At 45.5% G+C, this 20,680-nt stretch overlaps 1 protein-coding gene across 1 annotated transcript; it reads right to left on the bottom strand.

Moving 5' to 3' along the window:
- Positions 1–4,320: 4,320 nt before the first annotated feature.
- PSMA3 (proteasome 20S subunit alpha 3) lies at positions 4,321–19,837 on the bottom strand. The gene is made up of 11 exons (XM_078596563.1): positions 19,708–19,837; positions 17,289–17,371; positions 16,264–16,387; positions 14,473–14,574; positions 14,218–14,291; positions 13,521–13,590; positions 12,851–12,916; positions 9,611–9,657; positions 6,872–6,939; positions 6,068–6,132; positions 4,321–4,885 (listed from the first exon to the last, which is right to left on the bottom strand). The coding sequence occupies exons 1-11, from the start codon at positions 19,726–19,728 to the stop codon at positions 4,841–4,843; spliced, it is 765 nt and encodes a 254-aa protein (XP_078452689.1). The 5' UTR covers positions 19,729–19,837; the 3' UTR covers positions 4,321–4,840.
- Between the last annotated feature and the right edge of the window lie 843 nt (positions 19,838–20,680).

Consider the following 20,680-nt stretch of genomic DNA (forward strand, 5'->3'; position numbering starts at 1 on the left):
GGGCGGTGGTTGGTTGGTTGGGCGAACGACCGCGGTCTCGTTTGAGAATTCTCGCTCGGCGTATTAACAGGCTTTCTTCAAAGCTAGACTAGGCTTTCTTGGGTTGAGGAGTGCTTTGCAGAGCGCCGTGTGAAAGCGATGTGCCGAGAGCGTTTACGCCGTGACATCAAACGTGGGCTGCTGCGTTGACTTGGCGCTTTCCGATACGGTGGCGGTCCAGCGTTTTTTTTTAAAACATATACTGCTGTGTATTCTGCCGTATGAAGCTTTGTTGTGGCTTATACGAGAGGGGTTCATCTCTTGATTAAATATTCCGTATATGCGTGTTTGGAGGTACAGCGGTGGCGTTTTGGTTAGCCAATTGGGCTATTAAACTGGCGCCTTGAATAAAGCATAGGCATACAAGCAGAAATGTATCTCTATAAGCCATGTCTGTTCGTAAATCGGCGAATTGCTGTTCTATACCCAGTATGCAGACGCAACCTCTGGACCGGTTTAGATGTTTTTTTTGTAAGAGTGAAGCATGGTGCAACAATCACCACGATGTGGGGGGGGGCTTCATCCAGCTGTGGAAAAGATTTTGGCTGATGAGTTGCATTAGGTTGACACCAGAACGGAATAACCATAGCTGTCAACCCACACGGTTTACCCGTATTCTTGTACAGGGAAATTGTTTTCAGGTCCATGCGGCGAACAGCCGTTTCGATATGGCCAACAAGTGTCTGTGTTTCTCCCTTTGTAGGGCACGGGGTGACCAATAAAGGTTGGAATTGGTCTGCAATAAGGTGGTAGGCATTAGTAAGGGGTTGACAGATATGGAATAACTCTTGCAAATAAAGTCGACAATCTTTGCATATTTTCACAAGACAACTAAATTATAGAAATCACTCGTATCATAGTCACTTTGGACCACGGACTTTTGTAATCCGGTGCAGAAGTCCATGTTGCACCGAGGTCGCGAGGTGGGAGCATCGCTTGAACGTCACAAGTGTGCCGAGAGTAGCACACGCTTCGGTTTCTCCAGCAGACGGTGAACTTGCACCCACCGGATGGAAGTGGAATTTTTCATTCCACTTTCACGGCCACGCTGTGAGCACACGGGGGCCTGCACTTTCTAAGAGCAGTGCCGTCAAGGTGGTGGGCGAACCCAAATACACTTCAAAGGGTTCCCCCATTGCTGAGCACGCCGACCAATTTAGAACCCATTGGAATTTCCTTTTTTGTGCGTTTACCACGTGATCCATGTAACTGCACCTCGTTTTCGAGACGTAACGTAAAGCGGCCACAGTGAAATCGAGGTGTACATATGGACCAGGTGAAAAGCGTCCAGGCAAAACGGCGCCCTCATATCCTGCACTGCCAATCGTTTTATAGCAGTCGTTAAAACACGCGAGGGCAAACACGTGGCCATGTAAACGTTAAATGAATAAACGTGGCTTTAAGAACAGGACCGTGACAGAGTAAAATATATATACTGGAGTCTGCAGCACTGCACGTGCAAGGGCGCCTCATCCTTCTGCACACATGCACTCATGCGGCTGTAAGATAAATTGTTCTGTTTCCAATTCAGTTTTTCATTCGAATAAATGTCAGTTACTTAAATATTAAGTTGGATGGAATTTAAAATTGTATACGGCCTTCCAAAAAACCTTCTCTTAACCAAGAGGATAAAAATTTAAAAGTCCTTTAAATGTTTTAATTTCAAATAAGCTAAAGCTGACATTCCATGAAATCACTAATTTTATAATCGGGAATTATAACGATGGTTAAATCACCCTCGCCTGGTGCCAGTGGTGGCTGTTGGAGAAAAAAAATTTGAAATTAAAATGAAAAAAAAATTCTTCACTTCTATTAATCTTGATTTAAATCAGCGGAGCTATTCCTACTACTGCAAATATTGGAAACTAAGTAAATGTTTAAATTACACATTAAAGTATTATTCTTAAATAATCTATTCTCCTTAGTTCAAAACATAAAAAATGGACACTCAAAAGGGCCCAATTGCATATTTATGACTGCTTAAAGTAGACAAAACCCTTTTAAGACGTTTACTACAAAATACATAAATTGGTCATGTTTTGCGGGTATTATTCAGTGCTATATCCGGGTCAATTATGTGCTTGGCTATATGACAGAATGAAGTAGGTGGACTTTAAGGCAATATTAAAATGTCCTTTTCCGAGGAAAGCCTCACCGCCAATACTTTAAGCAGGGCCCAGAATTTGTTTGGCCAATTCTATTTGTGAGTATTTCGTCTTTGGCATGTGGGAGGGATCAAGAATCCCGCAATAAAACCCACTTACAATGGGGTAACTCTACAGATATATTCAAGAATGTATTGCTGTGCTATCTTTTGGCCACCTTTTTGCCAAAGTCTACATGCACCACCTGGTATTACCCTGCGAGCCTGCCATGTGAGCATTAACCACCTGCTGCTTAGCGTCGAGACCGAACGTATTTGGGGTGCATTGAACCAGACCGTTCAAATTACTCGTGCTGTTTATTTTGTGCATGCGGTATTACCACTCAATAATGGGATCCATGCGATTGCTGAAACACGATAAACTGATGCAGTAAGCAGTCGCTGCCTCTTAAATCCAAATTGCAGCGCTGCACATTACATCGACCATCACACCTTGGGCGTACGAGGATAAAGGCGTGGTGGTTGCATGGAGGCTACCCGCTTGTAATTGGAGAGGCTCGGCGTCAAGACGTCCAAGGATCAGAATAGCCGTGATTGTGACACGCTTGCTACTCGGGCTAGTGACGTTCACACCATCGTGCCGACGAGCTCTTGCATCTGTTCACTGCCATTTGCACTTTTAAAGCCACCCGTCTGGCTTTAAATGTCACAGCAATGGTGTGTATAACCAATCTGTTGTGAAAACAGCTGATTGTGCAAGAAAGGTGACTAATATTAAAGCTATACAGGCATATCACGAATAAGTATTTATTGCATGCTTTAAGAATCATCGTTCTGCCTGTCATCTCTTAAATCACGCCCGATCTTGGAAGCCAATCAGATTTGAGCCTGGATAGCACTTGAATGGGTGGCAACCTACATAACGTGTTACGGACTTCTGGGCTACATCGGGTGCAGAAGAGGGCAGTAGCGCCCTCGCCAACCTGCACTGACCAGTGTGGTGAAGTATGGTCATAAAACCTGCATCGAGGGGGAGGCACTCATCCAGAAGGAGTTTGACAGAGTTCTGCATATAATTCCAATGCATGTACTAATACATTCTATATTGATGGGGCTTCAAAATAATCCCATTTAAATTGATGTATCTTTTGTACTTGGTGCTCGATTTTGTTTATCTAATTGCCCGTTGTGTGTGGAGTATTAGTACTGTATAATGTACTGATAACGAAATGCTCAGTCGTGTTAGTATTTTAACAGGATGTTTAAGGATTAGGGCATTTGCAAATGCCTGTTTAATTTGGCACCGACTGCATACGATGCCCTGTTTTTATAGTGCGAGTCCATGGAACATTTGTAAAGGATATCTCTTCCAAAGGGACGCTGCCCTTGTACGAGAAATACATGAAACATGTTGGCCTCATTGCAAAGGGCAGTAGTCTGCTTCGCAACCTCAACAAAGATCAATTGTTGTGCCACTTGACCTTTCCGTGCGGCTCTTCTGGTTAAACAAGTGGAATAATAATTTTAACTGCCTTGAAGTTGCACTGTCAGTGGGTGGTGAACATTGAACGTGGTACAAATTAAACATTTATTCTAATGGTTTGCCAGTGGGATATTTGACACCAACCGCATAAGTGAAAGTACAGCCTGGTTTAATACTCGTTTCAAAGCGTGACAAGACAACGGGTCCTCTGCATTGTGCATGTTTTGTCAACCTGACTACACGCAGACTTTTCAAATCGCCCATAAACAAAATGACCAAAAACACCAGTAGTGCAGTGCAATACACGGATATTTGCACCAGCTGGTTTACATGGGGAAAGTTGGAGCTTTTTGTAATTTGCGGGAAACTTAGGGGCAACAAGATTTAAAGTCGAGTAAGATTGTACCACAGGATGGAGTCTGGGACATGTCACGTGGTTATAGCACGCGGTTGGCTTCTGCTCCACATTGTTAACCTGGGTATATCTACAGCCAAAAAGATAAAATGCTGTTGGTAGTACATTGTTGGAATTGTTCTTATTGCTGTTTGATAGTTGATGTTTGCCTTTACTGCAACAGCGAAGTGACTGGTACTGATACAAATAAATGAAAAACTATCGTTTTAATGTTCGTAATTTTCAAATATTCAAGTACAAGTCTACAAATCAGTAAAGGTGCACACTTACACAACCCAGCACAATTTACTGTTTCTTTATTGTAACAAAAGCGGTGTTTTTTCCCCAAATAAACTTCTAAAGTCATTGTTTTCCATCAAGTCCCGTAAAATGCTGGTACAATATCCTACCACACGAGAGATACGCAATGTGCGGTGTGCACACAAGCTGCGTATTTGGCAACACGTCAGCTAAAGCAAACCTGATCTGTGCATCCCATATACACAATCCTAATTCACACAGGATTACGAAACCATGCATACAGTGCCATAAATTATTTCAGTAATTTAAGTCTGCTTTTCGCCAAAAACGTGTACTTTTGAGCCTTAGGACAATTTACTCCCAGCCTATTAAATGACGGGTCAGTCAGCAAATGCCGCTGCAAAATCTGCATACCAACCTCTGGTGTATATACAGTGGACACGATAGAGTTCTCCACACTGACTGCAATGCAATTTGGGACACGTTAATACGGCACGAGAAGCCTAATTCTTGAAAGTACACGTGCGTCTGTGCCACGCATGGTGATGTAATTACTGCGTTACATGTCGTCTTCATCAGATTCGTCCTCTTCCTCCAGCGACTCCTGCACAGAGAGAGAGGGGGGGGGACAACCGTTAAAATAGTGTTTACGTTTTCTCCATATCAAGGGGTGGGGGGGGGGATGAAACGCCCGTCACAACACGGCCTGTTTGTGACTTCAAATTGTTACAGGGGGTCATATGTTAGCAGTCCACATTGCACGTCGCAACTGATGCAATGCCACTTCGACCTTAACACATAGATAAAGTGTGAAGCTCAATTGATGTGCAACTTTCTCCACTGCTCTATGCCCCTTGTGAATTCACGGCATTTTTTGTGGCGATAATGGTAAGATCAATTAGTTGCTATTCATGCCCCCCTTAGTTCTTTGCATCCCAACTTTAGTTGCCCGACACGATCCTCAGGAAGCCAAGTCCAAGACATTAACAAGCACATTTCTGCTTGAAACTAACGAATGACCAGCAGCAAACTAGTTAACACCATAACTCAACAGAAAAGAAGACACCGCAAACAAATTGCCCTCATGTTGGATATGCACACTGTATCTAGAATGTGTTTCCTGAGTTTGTCAACCAAGTGTGATGCTTCTTCACTGACAAAGAGTTTAAATGTGCGGTAAAGCCCTTCGTGATTCACAAAACGTGAACAATGGTAATACATTTTGATATCGCGTCATTCTTGCAAAAACCGCATCTCACAACACTGTACAAAATAGCAAAATAGCCATGACAAGAGTCCCTATCCATGATGTTGAAGTCTCTCATTTTTAAAGCCCTCCACCCTGTATCAGCCAGCCCAGGTCATGCAGCCGAGTGACATCTAGAAGATAAGCACTGTTTGCATTTTGGGTTGTGTCTTTCCACCATACAGGGAAAAAGCAACACATTCCACAATACAAACTAGCACACCTGGCAAGACACACCACTGTTCAAGTCTGAACATTCTTCACGAAATAAATGATTACAAATTTACAAAAATGTTCAGCATTTACGCTGCTGCCAAATCCTTCTGACAGCTAGGAAATACGTCTTTAATGAATACAAAATACAGCACCGGCAGAGCGCAACTGGCCCAACAATAATGTACCGTTTCGTACGGTAAAATTGTTGACATAAGCACGATTTCAGAAGTGTTCTCCAAGTGCAACTAATGAGGCATGCAAACATACCTTTGTAAACACTCGACACTGCAAGGGAAACGTTATAAATAACAAATAACACCCTACCTTTGCATACTTTTCAGCCTCTTCCTTAATGTCCTTTGGTACAAGTTCGTGCTTGCCCTTCGTCACTGCAAATCAAGGCCACAATGTCGTTTTCATATGAACAACACAAACATATCTTTGTTTCAACTCCATCAAAACTACTCATAGCATTACAATGCAGTCACATAACTTTTTCATTGTGTGTGATAATATCATTTCTCTGGGATACTTCTTGATGAGAAAGTATGATTTAACATTTTCATGTGAGAATGCACCTTTGGTACGCCAAATCGGTTGAGTATAATTATGCCCTCATTAGTGCTAAACATTACTATTGTAGGAAATAAAAGAATAAATGCAGATTTAAACTACAAATGAACTTTCCCAAAGGTAATTTAATTAAAAACTTTTTTAGTTTATATTTTGTGCACACCAACATTTAACGCACATCAAACTCTAGAACATTTATGGCAATGCAATATGTGAATACATCGGGGAAATGTGTGTACGTAAAGGAGGTGGGACACTATCAACCACCACCCTAATTCGTCAAACAAAATTACGTGGTTTCCCCCAATGCAGCACCACATGGCGATAACAACACCCAGAGATTTTAACGTGAAATGCAAGACGCAAAAGCTCGATTAAATCTTTCGGTAAAACATGATGCACGCACTGGGGAAAATAACCACGTGTGAAAAACTCGGCCAACTCATTGCAAGCATCGTCGCCTCCCTCCGTTAGGATGCCACGGATGCATGCATGTATGTTGAACTTGTTTTGCACCGTACGTGCGTTAAGAGCAAACAGTATAGCCGCATTTACCTTCGCCCACCCAGCTCAGCTCCAATTCGAAAGCCTTGTCCTTCACCTCATCGTGAACGATGTAGATTCTGCGACAGAGCGAGACAGAGTGTGTTCGTCAGTGTTCGTCTGTTGCACGGACGTTAAGATCGTTTGCCATGGGCTGCGGAAACCTCCGAGCAGTTGCCACAACCTGCGGAGGCACCCGTGCCTTTTGCAGCCTAATGCCGCCCAATAATCCTCTTTAATCAAATCGGCAAACGGCTCTTAATGCAAGTATTGCCAGCGCAGCAATTTGTAAATGAGAAAGGTTTAAGCTGCTAGTTTGAGGTGCATTCTTGACCACACTGTCAACTAATGCGTAAATTATAACTCGTCACACAGGAGATAAAGCTGTATGTTTGAGGTGAACACCTAGTATACAAGTTGAACACGTAGGCTTTCGTGACCAATATCCATAATATAGGTTTTTTGGGGTTAGATCGCATAACTATAAATGTTTAGTTAAACCCGTTAAATGTCGAAACAGGAGGATTTCTCCACAAATCTGACTGTACGCCTGATGATGTTCATTGTAATTACTGGTAAAACCTCGTACTCCCATTGTAAATGTTGTGGATTTGCTCTCCAACATACCGGTGTGCTGTACTAGTAACAGATTGGCATGTTCTGATTACGTGACAAAGCATTACTAATTGGCTGTATCAGGTGGTGCCGGGTTTAACGACACATTTATATTGACACAACCTAACCCAAAAAAACCTATTATGGACCTTACATACAAGATATCAAAATAACAAAGCATTTCCCAGTGCTGCTTTCTCCCACAAAAGATCTAGCATCCAATACCATTAATATTTTACACAAAAGTGCCAAGGGCAACAGCAACTAGCAATCCTCAAATATGAGTGAAAATTCTGCCATTTTAGATGACAATGGGTAAATGCACACCCTCTACTGCATATTACATTTTCTGACAATCACAATGTAAAATGGCTACGGCAAAAAAAAATCACACATTAACATCCACGCGGAATTTGTAAGCAATATATTGGTATAATTACGACAAGTCAATCTGGCTGTTAGCAGCAGGGAGCCAAGCATGTCTTTGATGTGGGTCCCAGAGCTTCCACTTTGTTTTGCTGGTGTTAATTGGATTTTTTTGCAGAATGTCCAAAGATGAAGAGTACAAGAAAACCCTCCATTGCGCACAGCCTCTTTGTCAATCCACCACTGGCTTAGCCCCCCACCCAACACGGCGCGGGTTGAATGCGAGGAGATGAAGATGTGGGAGCATAGAAAGTACAGGATACTGGATGTTGGCTGCACAGCGCTCAGATGCCCACAGTGCAGCTCCACAGCATCCAACAGCAACCTGATGTGCATGGTAGTTGCCTATCTAAGCACTACCCAGGCGCAACCCTGCTTAACTTCCAAGAACTGATGAGATCAGGTGTATCTTTAGGATAATTGGTCAGAGGAAACCTCCGTTATTTTACTGATTTTATCGTGGTAAATTGTCAAATTTGTAATTCACATTATGGCAATGGCACAGTATCCAAAGCTTGAAAATTATGAGTCTTTAATTTTGAACTTGTACTGCAGTATACTTTGGGCAGCATCCCACAGATATAATGTGCAGCTGTGGGAATTGAACTGTCATTCTCATATAAGCTGGCTCTCTTGCGAGCGTGTCATCATCATCATCCAGCCCATGCGGTTACTCATTGGATCCACATGCCTATGACTTTGCCTTTCAAAAAGCACCCCCCCTTCTCCGCTGTCTTGCCAGTTTTCCTGCCATGATGCTGTCCACGTCTACTCCAGGATGACATGTGCATTTGCTGCGCGTTTGCTGACGAGAATGCTGCCCAGTGTTTGTCAAAGTCCCCCTCTTGGAACAGACGACAATGTGGCAGTAAGAATGCCCAGAAACGAGAGTATTTTTATTCTCTCAATGCGCGTGATTATTGTGGTTGTTTCAAAGTATAAGGCGCCTCTGTTGTAAAATTGTAAGGACTTTGGTTTGATGAATTACAGCAAAGAGGAGCAACACACGCACACACACAATGTGGACTTCACAAAACCGTTGAAGGCATGCAGCACTGAAATGTATTTCCATGTTTATGCATCACTATTTTTGGCCGGTAATAAGAGTTACGCAGTCTGCTTCTGCACGCCGCATACATTTCTTAATGTGATGAGACCGATTAAAATTCGAAGCGTATATTGAAAATTTTGCCGTGTTAACAATTTAGCTAGATTAAGAAGAAAAATCGGAAAAGTTATTTATCCAAAGATGTTTTAGGGTTTTCATCTGTGCTGCAATGACACTGTAATTCATGAATAAAATGTCGCACAGCGGTGAATACTACTGGGTGACAACCAGGGCTCTATACGTGGGGGCTGGAGCGAGCGTGGATTTAAATGCGAGCCACGGTGAGAATTAAAATATATATACACATTGAATGAGAAACTATTTCACATGCCCAAACTGGATCAGGAGGTTAAACATTAGCATGCCTCAGGGAAAGCACGGCCGCAGCGTATTTTCTAAGCCGAGAAATCACATTAAAGTCTGCAAAAACGGGTAACAGATTTGACAAAGCTTCTTAGCAACAACCGATATTTGAAAATGCTTAAAAATATATTCACTTGGTTGAACTACACTCAGTCTCCCGTTAGCAATGAGCACTCTTTGGAAAAGCAACTTTCACATCAGAACTGAAGTGTATGCATTTTCCTGAAACAAGTACTCACATTTTAGCCACTTCTTTCACGAGCTCCTTGCACGTCATCTCCTTCATCTGCAGAAGACAGGAATAGTGAGACTTGACTGCGGTGGTCGTGATGTTAATTATCTCACTTGGTATACAGGAGGTTGTGGGCTTCGATCCGAACCCTGACGCCTGTATATTTGGAGTTTGCATGTTCTCTCTTCCCGTGGTTGTGTGGATTTTTCTCTGGGTTCTTCGGTTTTCCCCTCAAAATTGACAATCAACATCACGCTTTTAGAGTATTTGGCTGCTATTCATTTACACACGATAAGCCACTTCATTGAGCTATCATTTGTGATGGCCAGGTCGCGTCTGAAAAAGAGCAAAACAGCTCGTGGGCCTTGCCTGGTAAAATAAAAAAAATTGTTTAGTTTTTTTTAGTTTAGACAGCTGCGTAACGGACAGCGGCTCGACGATCGGAGCGCGCACACCGCTCACTTGCTCTCAAGCGCGGCTCAACCGCTCCGACCACTCCACCGCTTGGCAACACCGTGCACAGCCCCGAGGTGAAATGCTCCACTCGGCTCACGCCAAGCACATCTCTGGCACAGCTGGCGCAAGTGACACATTCTATTCAAGAATTTGCTCTGCCACTGCTAGTGGTGGTTTTCTGGTGCTTGCTGTAGTGGAGCTCGGCTCCTAAATACCGTATCAGCCACGAGACTCAAGACGTCTTGATACAGCAGCATTTTCACACGTTTACCTTCTCTCTGTGAGACCCGGCAAGGTGTTGTTACAGCATAACCTGTGCCTAAACCTCAAATGGCAGCCCGCAAAAACTGTTCCAACTCAACGTAATCCCTTTGCAATCAAAATCACTCCACACAGAAATAGCACTTATTTTGGTGCAACAATTCAATTAGAAAAGTTCCTATTGTTGTGATGATCAGTAACCCTAGTGAGAGCGGTGGCTATGGCACACAGTACTTCCTGTTGGCAGTTTCCCCATACGGGCTAACCCGACACACGTGCTTTACCACATATTTCACTGTACACAGCACACTCTTTTCTCACATTCCAGCCACCTCACTGCCATGACGCTTGGACGTCGGCGAGTAAGCGAGAGCGAATCGCTGGCACGAGACGCACGTGACTCACCCAGCTGGGACGGTATGGGCAAACGCATCCATTGTGCCAAGTATGTCAAGTCTAGAACGGCCATACCTGGCAGGAGTGGGCGCGAGCTGGTGATGTCACGCCGCTTTCGGCTGCGGTTTACACACTGGACAGAACCTTTAGTGCAACTCATCTTAATCGCTAGTGCCCATCACGTGCAGTCTCGTTCTCTGCCATCCGTGGTTTCGTCTCGGCATTCGCTGAATCGTGGCGCGTTATAGATTTCATACTTGATTGATCGACTTTATCACTGTTTAAATGCATGTTAAAAGTATACATTTATAAATAGTGCACGTCATGGCAAGCAGAGAGGGTCTTCATGTATTCCTATTCAGCCAATTTCCCTCGCTGGCCACACTGGCCGGGGAGTGTTGTTGGTTCCCGCTCTTTGCCCTACTGGCATTGCTGTAATCACTCTACCAATGCACAGATGGAACCAATGGCTTGCGAATGAGTTTGGAACAACCTTCACCTGCCTTGGCAAGAGAAATAAAACTCAGTGCCAATGGACTGCTATGCACCACATGGCTCCTACACCTCAACCGCAACACTTTAATGGGCAACCCATAGAAAACACATCTGTCATCATTTTTTATACTTTGTACTTTAGCCAACATGCACAATTCTAAATTACTGTGACATCTGTACAATTATAATAATGCTTGTTTATGCAGGAAAACCTCTGGAGGGTCCTGTACGTTTTCTCAAAAGGAGGTGATGTTACACACTCTCCCAGATGAGTAATTTGCAGGTAATTTGCCAGCATTGGAATATTTGGCTAATACCAGTTACATTGCATGTTATTTTGATTAGCTATCAGAGCAAACGGGGGTGGGAGCAGAATGTACAAACTCCACACAGAAAGGCACCCAAGTCAAGAATCTAACCCAGGAACTAATTGTTGCGAGGCACAAATGTTGCGCTGCGCCACCCTTATATCAAGAGCAAAAGCCTCGCATTTGCAAGTGCCACAACGCTGGCTGTGAATTTAAATGCGGTGGGTGCTGCACTATTGAGCACTGGATGCTCAGAGGAGCCGTGAGGTCAAAGGCTCCACGCGGCAGCTCTCAAGACAGCTGAACAACGTCCTCTGCTGGGTGCGGACACCACTGCACGGTCTTTGTGCCGTTCGCCTTTTGGCGTCCTCTGGTCTAACACTGCTGAGACTAGGCTCTAAAGAAAGCTGTCTCTGGTGTGGATCAATCAGTTTCAAAGACAATGCATATACTGTCAGAGCATGCTTTTTTTGTTTGCATGTTCACCACAAGTATATGTGGTTAATGCAGACATGATTCCTTGCAAAGGTTTCAGTTTGGTGTTTTAACTTCTTAACACCTGTTTTATTGCCAGAACGGGGAAAACCCTATTATCATAACCACTGCACTCGCCAGTACAGCCTCGCTGAAACTTCCATGCGTCGTCACACATGCCTAAATCGCCCGCTGACAGAACTCGAAGCCTCTGTGGCGGTAACGGAGGTCTCATTCGCAATAGTCTGCAGAACAAGTAGCTGGCAATTACGTGGGGATTTCATTGCCAGAGGTTTTCCAGGAAAATACAATAAGCGTGAGAGGCCAATTATGTTAAACGCTTGTTTTCTATTCGAGAGTATGGATTTATTGGAAAGCCTTCGTTAATAAGCACTTACGGATGCAGCTGTGCGCCCTCAATACAAAAAAAATATTGGCACGTGAGTATTACTCCCATAACTTGTGGCTTTTTATGAAAACATAAGGGTAATTATTATGCTACTTTGTCTAAAACACAATCTGCCCAGGGGGAATATGATCTGCACTAGAGCAGTGGTTTCCAAGCTTTCTGGATCTGTAGGTCATAAACCTTTAAAAAATGCGCAGATCCCCTTGAACTAACAACATAATTTACTCCATTAAAAGGACTTTCAATCACAGTATCTGCAACAGTTCCGTGGACCATTTCCCACGACCTTAAGAGAGGGCCACCGGTAGTTAGCGGCCTACAGGCTTGAGTTCTCACCCGGTTAAACAAAATACACTTGAAACGTGGGAACCACTGCATGTCACACACGTCAGCTATACCATTGAGACCGCTATCATCGGCAGGAGCAAGAAGTAGCAGAGGCTCTCACCTGGAGTTTCTCAATCTCCGTTTTCGCCGCTTGCTTTGCTTTGCCAATGGCACAGCCCCAGTATCCCTGCCAAGAAACGATGTTTGACACGTATACAGTACTCCTGCACATCCGGCCCAAGCCATATGTTTTGATCTTCTAAAACACACGTAACGGCACGCTCTGGTAAAATGTTGCATGATTAATTTAACTTATAGTGAGCATAAATGGGTAGACTGATTTTTTACTTACTCAAACGCACTTTTCAGAAGTAGGAATCGATACGACAATTTTTATTGATACAGCATCTAAATGCGACCACATCTCAACACACAGTGCAGGCACGGAGGACATTTATGTGATAAGAGAGGCAGTCATAAATGGGCACAGGAAAACAAGGTCTTGAGTCTGGGCTTGAAGAGAGGCTATGAGTCAACGACACTAATGGTTGGGCAAAGGAAGTTCCAGACACGGGTAGCAGAGGAGAATGGGGAATCACCAGGGTAAAAATTTAGATTTTACAAAGCTAAGTATCAATAAGATCACCATTCCACTCTTGAGGGCATACGAGAAAGCTTTACAAGACCTGGACCCATCCCCTATGGATTGAATTTGCCGTGAAGAGGGTGCGAGAATGAGGCGAGGTGCATGAACGAGGCGAAGTAACGTGGGAGATGGAGGGACCACTCACATAGGACACTCCCGAGGGGTCGATCATGTACATCTGCGGGCCGTCCAGCTCGTATGCAGCCAGCACCACACTGCACGACGGAAACGGGCGAGGAACAAAAACGTCGCACATTATTTACGCAACCATCTCGCTTGCCCGACGAGACCGTGACGCTTCCCTCGCCGGTCAAAGAATACTTCGGCTTGATTTATACAACGGGGCAGCGTCGATATAAATAGATGCGATGGTGTATGTGACGTTAACGATAAACAGGAAGACGGTGGCGCACTTTGTAACACACCGCTTGCACTCATGGTTATTAGGACTCAGTATTTTTTTGTTGATTTGACAAGCAATATATCGGCTGACAACAGGGTAAGCACAAGCTGACGCTCTACTTGACAGAACAGGATGCCATGGTCTTGCGGAACGAACCATTTTTCAGCATAAATATTGTTCCACTCCCATGTGCAGGTGTCTGTATGTATATATATATACCATTCCACTTCCAAACGCCCACCCGGACTATGTAGATGTCATGTAACGATAATGATCATGACATCATTATTCCAGTTGAAAATGATTCAGATTAATTTTTTTATATCTTTAGTTTCATCCAATACTTGTTTAAAATGCACTTTTTCAATGTAAAAAAAATAAAGCTGAACTTTAATCGTTCACATGACGCAGCAAATATTGGATGATTTATAGCTGTTACCTGCAGCCGAACGGTCGAACAGAGCTGTAGAGCGTGTAGGCGTGGGCGTACATTGCTATCCGGTCAGCCAGGTGCTGCACAGACATGGGTTATTGTGTGGTGGGGGGGAAGGGGTGGAGACACACAGATGCCGTACAGGAAACATTCATCACTGCCTGGAAAAAATTTTCATGACAGTGCAATAAGGATCACAGTAACAGTGCGAGCGTCTTGGCCTCGCGATGGAAGCGAAGCGATGTGAGAGCGAATTTGTACCTTGACGGGGATTTTGGCCCCATAGTTGGCACGGAAGCTTGCGGCCTCGTCACGCGCCGTCGAGGCCAGCTGCCTCGCGTCTGCCAGCAACCCGGCGACGGCCTGCGCAAAGCGAGGGAGGCAACGGCCGTCACACAAAACCCACGTCGAATCTCGACACAGTAGGGGGAAAACACTGGGCGTTACTCTCATGCCCCTAATATAAAGCAACCGAGTAAACATGAGTGGAAAGAGATCTACAGATCATGAACAAAAATAGCTGTTGCCAATTGTTTAAACAATAATATAAAATAAAATGACATCCCCCCCCTCTCCCAAAAGCACAAACTCCTACTCTACCGCTCCCCATCAGAGGACCCCCTCAAGGCGGGGGGCATGGAGCAAGTTCTTCTCCATTCCGAGACTCGTGCAAAGCGCAAGGAAGCTCTCCCTTCCCTTCGCGGTTTTTATGTCCCCCCCCCTCCCCAGAAATCCCCGGCGCGTTGTACCGGATTTGTGTGCGTGCCTCAATAAAAACACCATATAAATGAAAAAAAATTTCAATTACATCTCCTCACCTTGCTACTCTCAACTGTTATATCAAAACACGCCAGGTATGTAGGCACGTACTTGTAACCCAGGATTATGGTGGCCAGGGTTGATGGATCACGAAGACACAAAACTATTGGGCCGCGAAGTGGCCAGGAGATGGCAGCATGGTCAGTGACCCGTACGTGCAGAACTCTATAAACTATTGTGTGTGCACTTTCTCAAGATACTCCAGTGTTCTCCCACAGGTAAAACACCCCGAAAAACATAGTTGTCTTAACATCCAAATACAGGACTCTCGTGATGGGGTATTGAGACGAGTAGGCATGTATGAACAGATTAATCAATTAAAACCAATTATTATGCTCACGATAAACGTATTGAATTTTGTAATAATGCACCTACAGAAAGCGGTATGCTAAACTTGCCTTAGGGATGATGCAGAGCTGTCCTCACTAAAGCCCACGGGGCCACATGCGAGCTGCCAACTCATTCCAACAAGCCGGTGGCATCGCTCAAACCTTCCTTAAAAAATAGCTAGCCGCAGCTTTGATATTAATATAACGACGTTGATAATTTCACACAGTTGTGTGAAATAATTAAATGAACATTCTTGGTCAGTTCCAACATGATGCCGGGGGTAGAGGTCAGTGGGGAATGAGGATTGCTCTTTTGTGGGTTGTGCTGTAAACATTTGCTTTGTCTATATATCTCTCTCTTCCATGCCTCATCTCTTCCTATTACTGCTTTTTACATTTCTCTTCTGAATACGCCTAATATATATTTCTCTTATATACCTGCATACATCTTGCTCCTACAGCTTTATTTATTATGTCTGTGACCCATGGCTCTCAGCAGGTTAGTTATTATGGCTCTCAATGCAAAAAGTTGACACCGCTGAGCTAAGTGAACAATCAAAAAGTGGACACAAACAACATTAAAGATGGGATGGTAAAATGAGAAAATTATCGATTCTTGAATTGTGATCCCAAATAATGACAAATTTCCGTGGGGCTGAAACATCACTTGCCTATTTGAAACTATGCAAGGCTTTCCTGGATAAAAAAACATAACATTGTGATTAACCGGTATACCACGAGTATCACCATCATACACGTGATAAATGAGCACGGATGGCTACGTACGGCGCGAAAGAAGTTCAACATACGTACAATTTTCTTCAAACATTCAACGTTAAAAGTAGTGAAACAGGCAGGCACCGGTAGGGTCCTGCCTCCCGACAGGAGCGTGCACACTGCTCACCATGCCGACGTGTTTGTCGACGGTGAATATCCGCTTGTTGGAGCCCTCCTCGTACAGCTTGGACAACACCAGCTTCTCCACGCCGAACACCACTCCGTCTTTGCAGCGCACGGCCACTGCCGTGCTGCACATCCGCCACAGTCACACGGGCGATACGACCAGGCATCGCACTTGCACAACGCAACCCACGGACGCAACTGGTGGACCGGACAGTCCAAAGCAACGTTGAAGCTGCACGAGAAAATTACTTGATAATAATGGTGTGCCACTGCATAGGGACGGTTTCACAGTTTTGCTCTACAGCTGTGTGTTTTCAGGTTGTACCGCGTGTTGTACAGAATGTCCGTTTTTTCACAAACCCGTGCTAGGCGATACTTCAGTGAACCATTAGTTCCTGAAGAAGCTCTCAGCACGTGGAACGGATAGCGGTGGACATCTAACAACACACGCTACAAGCCGCAAACACATGGGAGTGCTATTGTCTGGTGTGCCATTATAGCACTCTCGTGGTAGCACTTAATTGGCGTATTGTATTAAAATATATAGGAGTGCCATCGCAAGAGTGCCATTAAGACATGCCTATGATTCTAAAGTCTATTTAATTAACACGCTACCTACATAAGTAACCAAAATATAAGCCAATTGTTAGGTTGATGTTGCTTCCTCACAAATATTTAATTTCCAAAATTGCAACTATGTCACTTCATTACCTGGCCAGGACTTGAGTATTTTTTTCTCTCATTATAAACCTTTAAACTCACCTATGACATCCAAAAACACAGTCTATTTATGTATCTCCAAGCAGTTAATTTTTTCGGTTTTGTCTTCCTTCTATGTGGTACATGAACCAGCTACTCGTATGCATTCTAAACAAAATAAATCAGCTGTCAGTAACTTCGTAAAATGTACTTACATTTATACCCCTAAATGGCAATCGGTGGCGATTCCCAAAGGTAATGTAAAAACACATGCGTTAAAAAATATATATAAACATACACTTTGTATGAACAAAGCCCACAGCGTACCTGCTATTCTCCACAGCCTTCATAGCATATTCCACCTGGAAGACCCGGCCATCGGGTGAAAACTGCGACGCCGAGAGGTCATACTGCAAGAGACAGAATTCAACGTGAACTCACCACCAATCACATCAGGACTGTTCCAATCTCGATCCTACAGGCCAGTCCCAACGTCGCTTACAATACAATTGGAATATATACAGCATCTATATGTGACTACACTTTTAAGAACCCGTACAAAAACAGTGGTTGCGTTAATTTTGTAGTCGTAGGCAGAGGAAAAATGAGTGTCTTGAGCTGCAGATTTGAACAGGGGACTTTGACTGCTCCACCACTGGGATAAAAGCGCGGTATAGGAGTGCTCCACCACTGGGACAATCACGGTCTAGGACTGATCCACCACTGGGACAATCACGGTCTGTAACTGCTCCACCACTGGGACAATCACGGTCTATGACTGCTCCACCACTGCGACAATCACGGTCTGTAACTGTTCCACCACTGGGACAATCACGTTCTGTGACTGCTCCACCACTGGGACAATCACGGTCTAGGACTGCTCCACCACTGGGACAATCACGGTCTGTAACTGCTCCACCACTGGGACAATCACGGTCTGTGACTGCTCCACCACTGGGACAATCACGGTCTAGGACTGCTCCACCACTGGGACAATCACGGTCTGTAACTGCTCCACCACTGGGACAATCACGGTCTGTGACTGCTCCATCACTGGGACAATGACTGTCTGTGACTGCTCCATCACTGGGACAATGACGGTCTATGACTGCTCCACCACTGGGACAATCACGGTCTAGGGCTGCTCCACCACTGGGACAATCACGGTCTATGACTGCTCCACCACTGGGACAATCACGGTCTAGGGCTGCTCCACCACTGGGACAATCACGGTCTAGGGCTGCTCCACCACTGAGACAATCACGGTCTAGGACTGCTCCACCACTGGGACAATCACGGTCTAGGGCTGCTCCACCACTGGGACAATCACGGTCTAGAACTGCTCCATCACTGGGACAATCACGGTCTGTGACTGCTCCATCACTGGGACAATGACGGTCTAGGACTGCTCCACCACTGGGACAATCGCGGTCTAGGACTGCTCCACCACTGGGACAATCACGGTCTAGGACTGCTCCATCACTGGGACAATCACGGTCTAGGGCTGCTCCACCACTGGGACAATCACGGTCTAGGGCTGCTCCACCACTGGGACAATCACGGTCTAGGACTGCTCCATCACTGGGACAATCACGGTCTGTGACTGCTCCACCACTGGGACAAACACGGTCTAGGACTGCTCCATCACTGGGACAATCACGGTCTAGGACTGCTCCACCACTGGGACAATCACGGTCTAGGACTGCTCCATCACTGGGACAATCACGGTCTGTGACTGCTCCACCACTGGGACAAACACGGTCTAGGACTGCTCCACCACTGGGACAATCACGGTCTAGGACTGCTCCATCACTGGGACAATCACGGTCTAGAACTGCTCCACCACTGGGAAAATCACGGTCTAGGACTGCTCCACCACTGGGACAATCACAGTCTAGAACTGCTCCACCACTGGGATAATCACGGTCTAGAACTGCTCCATCACTGGAACAATCACGGTCTAGAACTGCTCCATCACTGGGATAATCACGGTCTAGAACTGCTCCATCACTGGGATAATCACGGTCTAGAACTGCTCCATCACTGGGATAATCGCGGTCTAGAACTGCTCCATCACTGGGATAATCACGGTCTAGAACTGCTCCATCACTGGGATAATCACGGTCTAGAACTGCTCCATCACTGGGACAATCACAGTCTAGAACTGCTCCACCACTGGGACAATCACAGTCTAGAACTGCTCCATCACTGGGACAATCACGGTCTAGAACTGCTCCATCACTGGGACAATCACGGTCTAGGGCTGCTCCACCACTGGGACAATCACGGTCTAGGACTGCTCCACCACTGGGACAATCACGGTCTAGGACTGCTCCACCACTGGGACAATCACGGTCTAGGGCTGCTCCACCACTGGGACAATCACGGTCTAGGACTGCTCCATCACTGGGACAATCACGGTCTGTGACTGCTCCACCACTGGGACAAACACGGTCTAGGACTGCTCCACCACTGGGACAATCACGGTCTGTGACTGCTCCACCACTGGGACAATCACGGTCTAGAACTGCTCCACCACTGGGACAACCGCGACCTTTAACCCCTCTTCAACCTGCGCTGTATGAATGGGGGGGAGGCAGTGAGGCTATGACGAGGCTAAATCGCGCGCGTCAGGCCGCGGCCACTGCGAGTCGGGTCCCCGCGCCGCCTCGAAGGCGCACGCTGCCGCCGCCGCCGCGCGGAGAGGGCAGGCGAGGGGTAGAGGCGTGAGGAGAGGGCCGCTTACGCCGGTGCCGATGGAGCTCATGGCGCTGCGGGGGGACAAGGAGCTTGTTGAGGCGGCGGTGGCGGCGTCTCGCGTGCTTCTTCACCGCCCCGACGTAGGATGGCCAAGGTGCGTGCTGCTGATTGGGTGAACGGCGCCTCGCGACGAACCAATCGGAAGGCACCTTGCTGGACACGGCGCGCTGCCATTGGTTGCTTGGCTCTGGGGCAAGCGTCGGGTTTCTCGGTTGGTCCGGATCGATTCGAAGAATCGTTATTTTAATTCTATTCATATTTCGATTCCATGTGAGTTCGATAGAAATCGATTCTATCTGAATCACATTGGGTGGTATCGATCGTCGATTCAGTGGATTCGCAGTGGTCTCGAAAAGCCTGCAGCCGCGTGGTGGCACGCCACGCAAGAGGCTCGTCATTAGCGCCGCGGCCTTACGAATAACACGTTTACTCGGTGTTTATGACGGGCCACGTTTCGGGAAACGGTCCTTCATTCCACGCGTCATTTATCTTTAATTTACATAAAGTCTATGAGCCATGATGAATTTGGGTATTTGCCTGAAACGTCGCCCGTAACAGTATATATTACATTTAATAATTTTAACGCGGTTATTGGTGACTGTTGGGTTTTTGTTATGTGTGTGCGCTTATGCACCACTGCCAACGCAATTCACTTATTTTGAGTTGGTAGTGTGGACAAGGCTGAGAGCCTTTGTGGGTGCAATGCATGCACACATGTGCATGTTGCACCGATGTATCACCAAATACGTAATTTCATGATGCAGCAAGTGGTGGCGCTCGGCATAACCAAACGCGTTGTGCCCCAATTCCCCCAAACAACACTCGAGGCAACGACTTCACGAAACAGATAGAGAAACTAAATGTCTGCTATAATTCAAATCATAAACACACACGACTGATTAACATAAACATCTCATAAATTCGTCTTGGGTATCTTGTATGCTTCTGTGTCATCTAAT

Source organism: Lampetra planeri, chromosome 7 (genome assembly GCF_965212315.1).
Source record: "Lampetra planeri chromosome 7, kcLamPlan1.2.h2, whole genome shotgun sequence".
In the NCBI taxonomy this organism is placed as follows: Eukaryota; Metazoa; Chordata; class Hyperoartia; order Petromyzontiformes; family Petromyzontidae; genus Lampetra; species Lampetra planeri.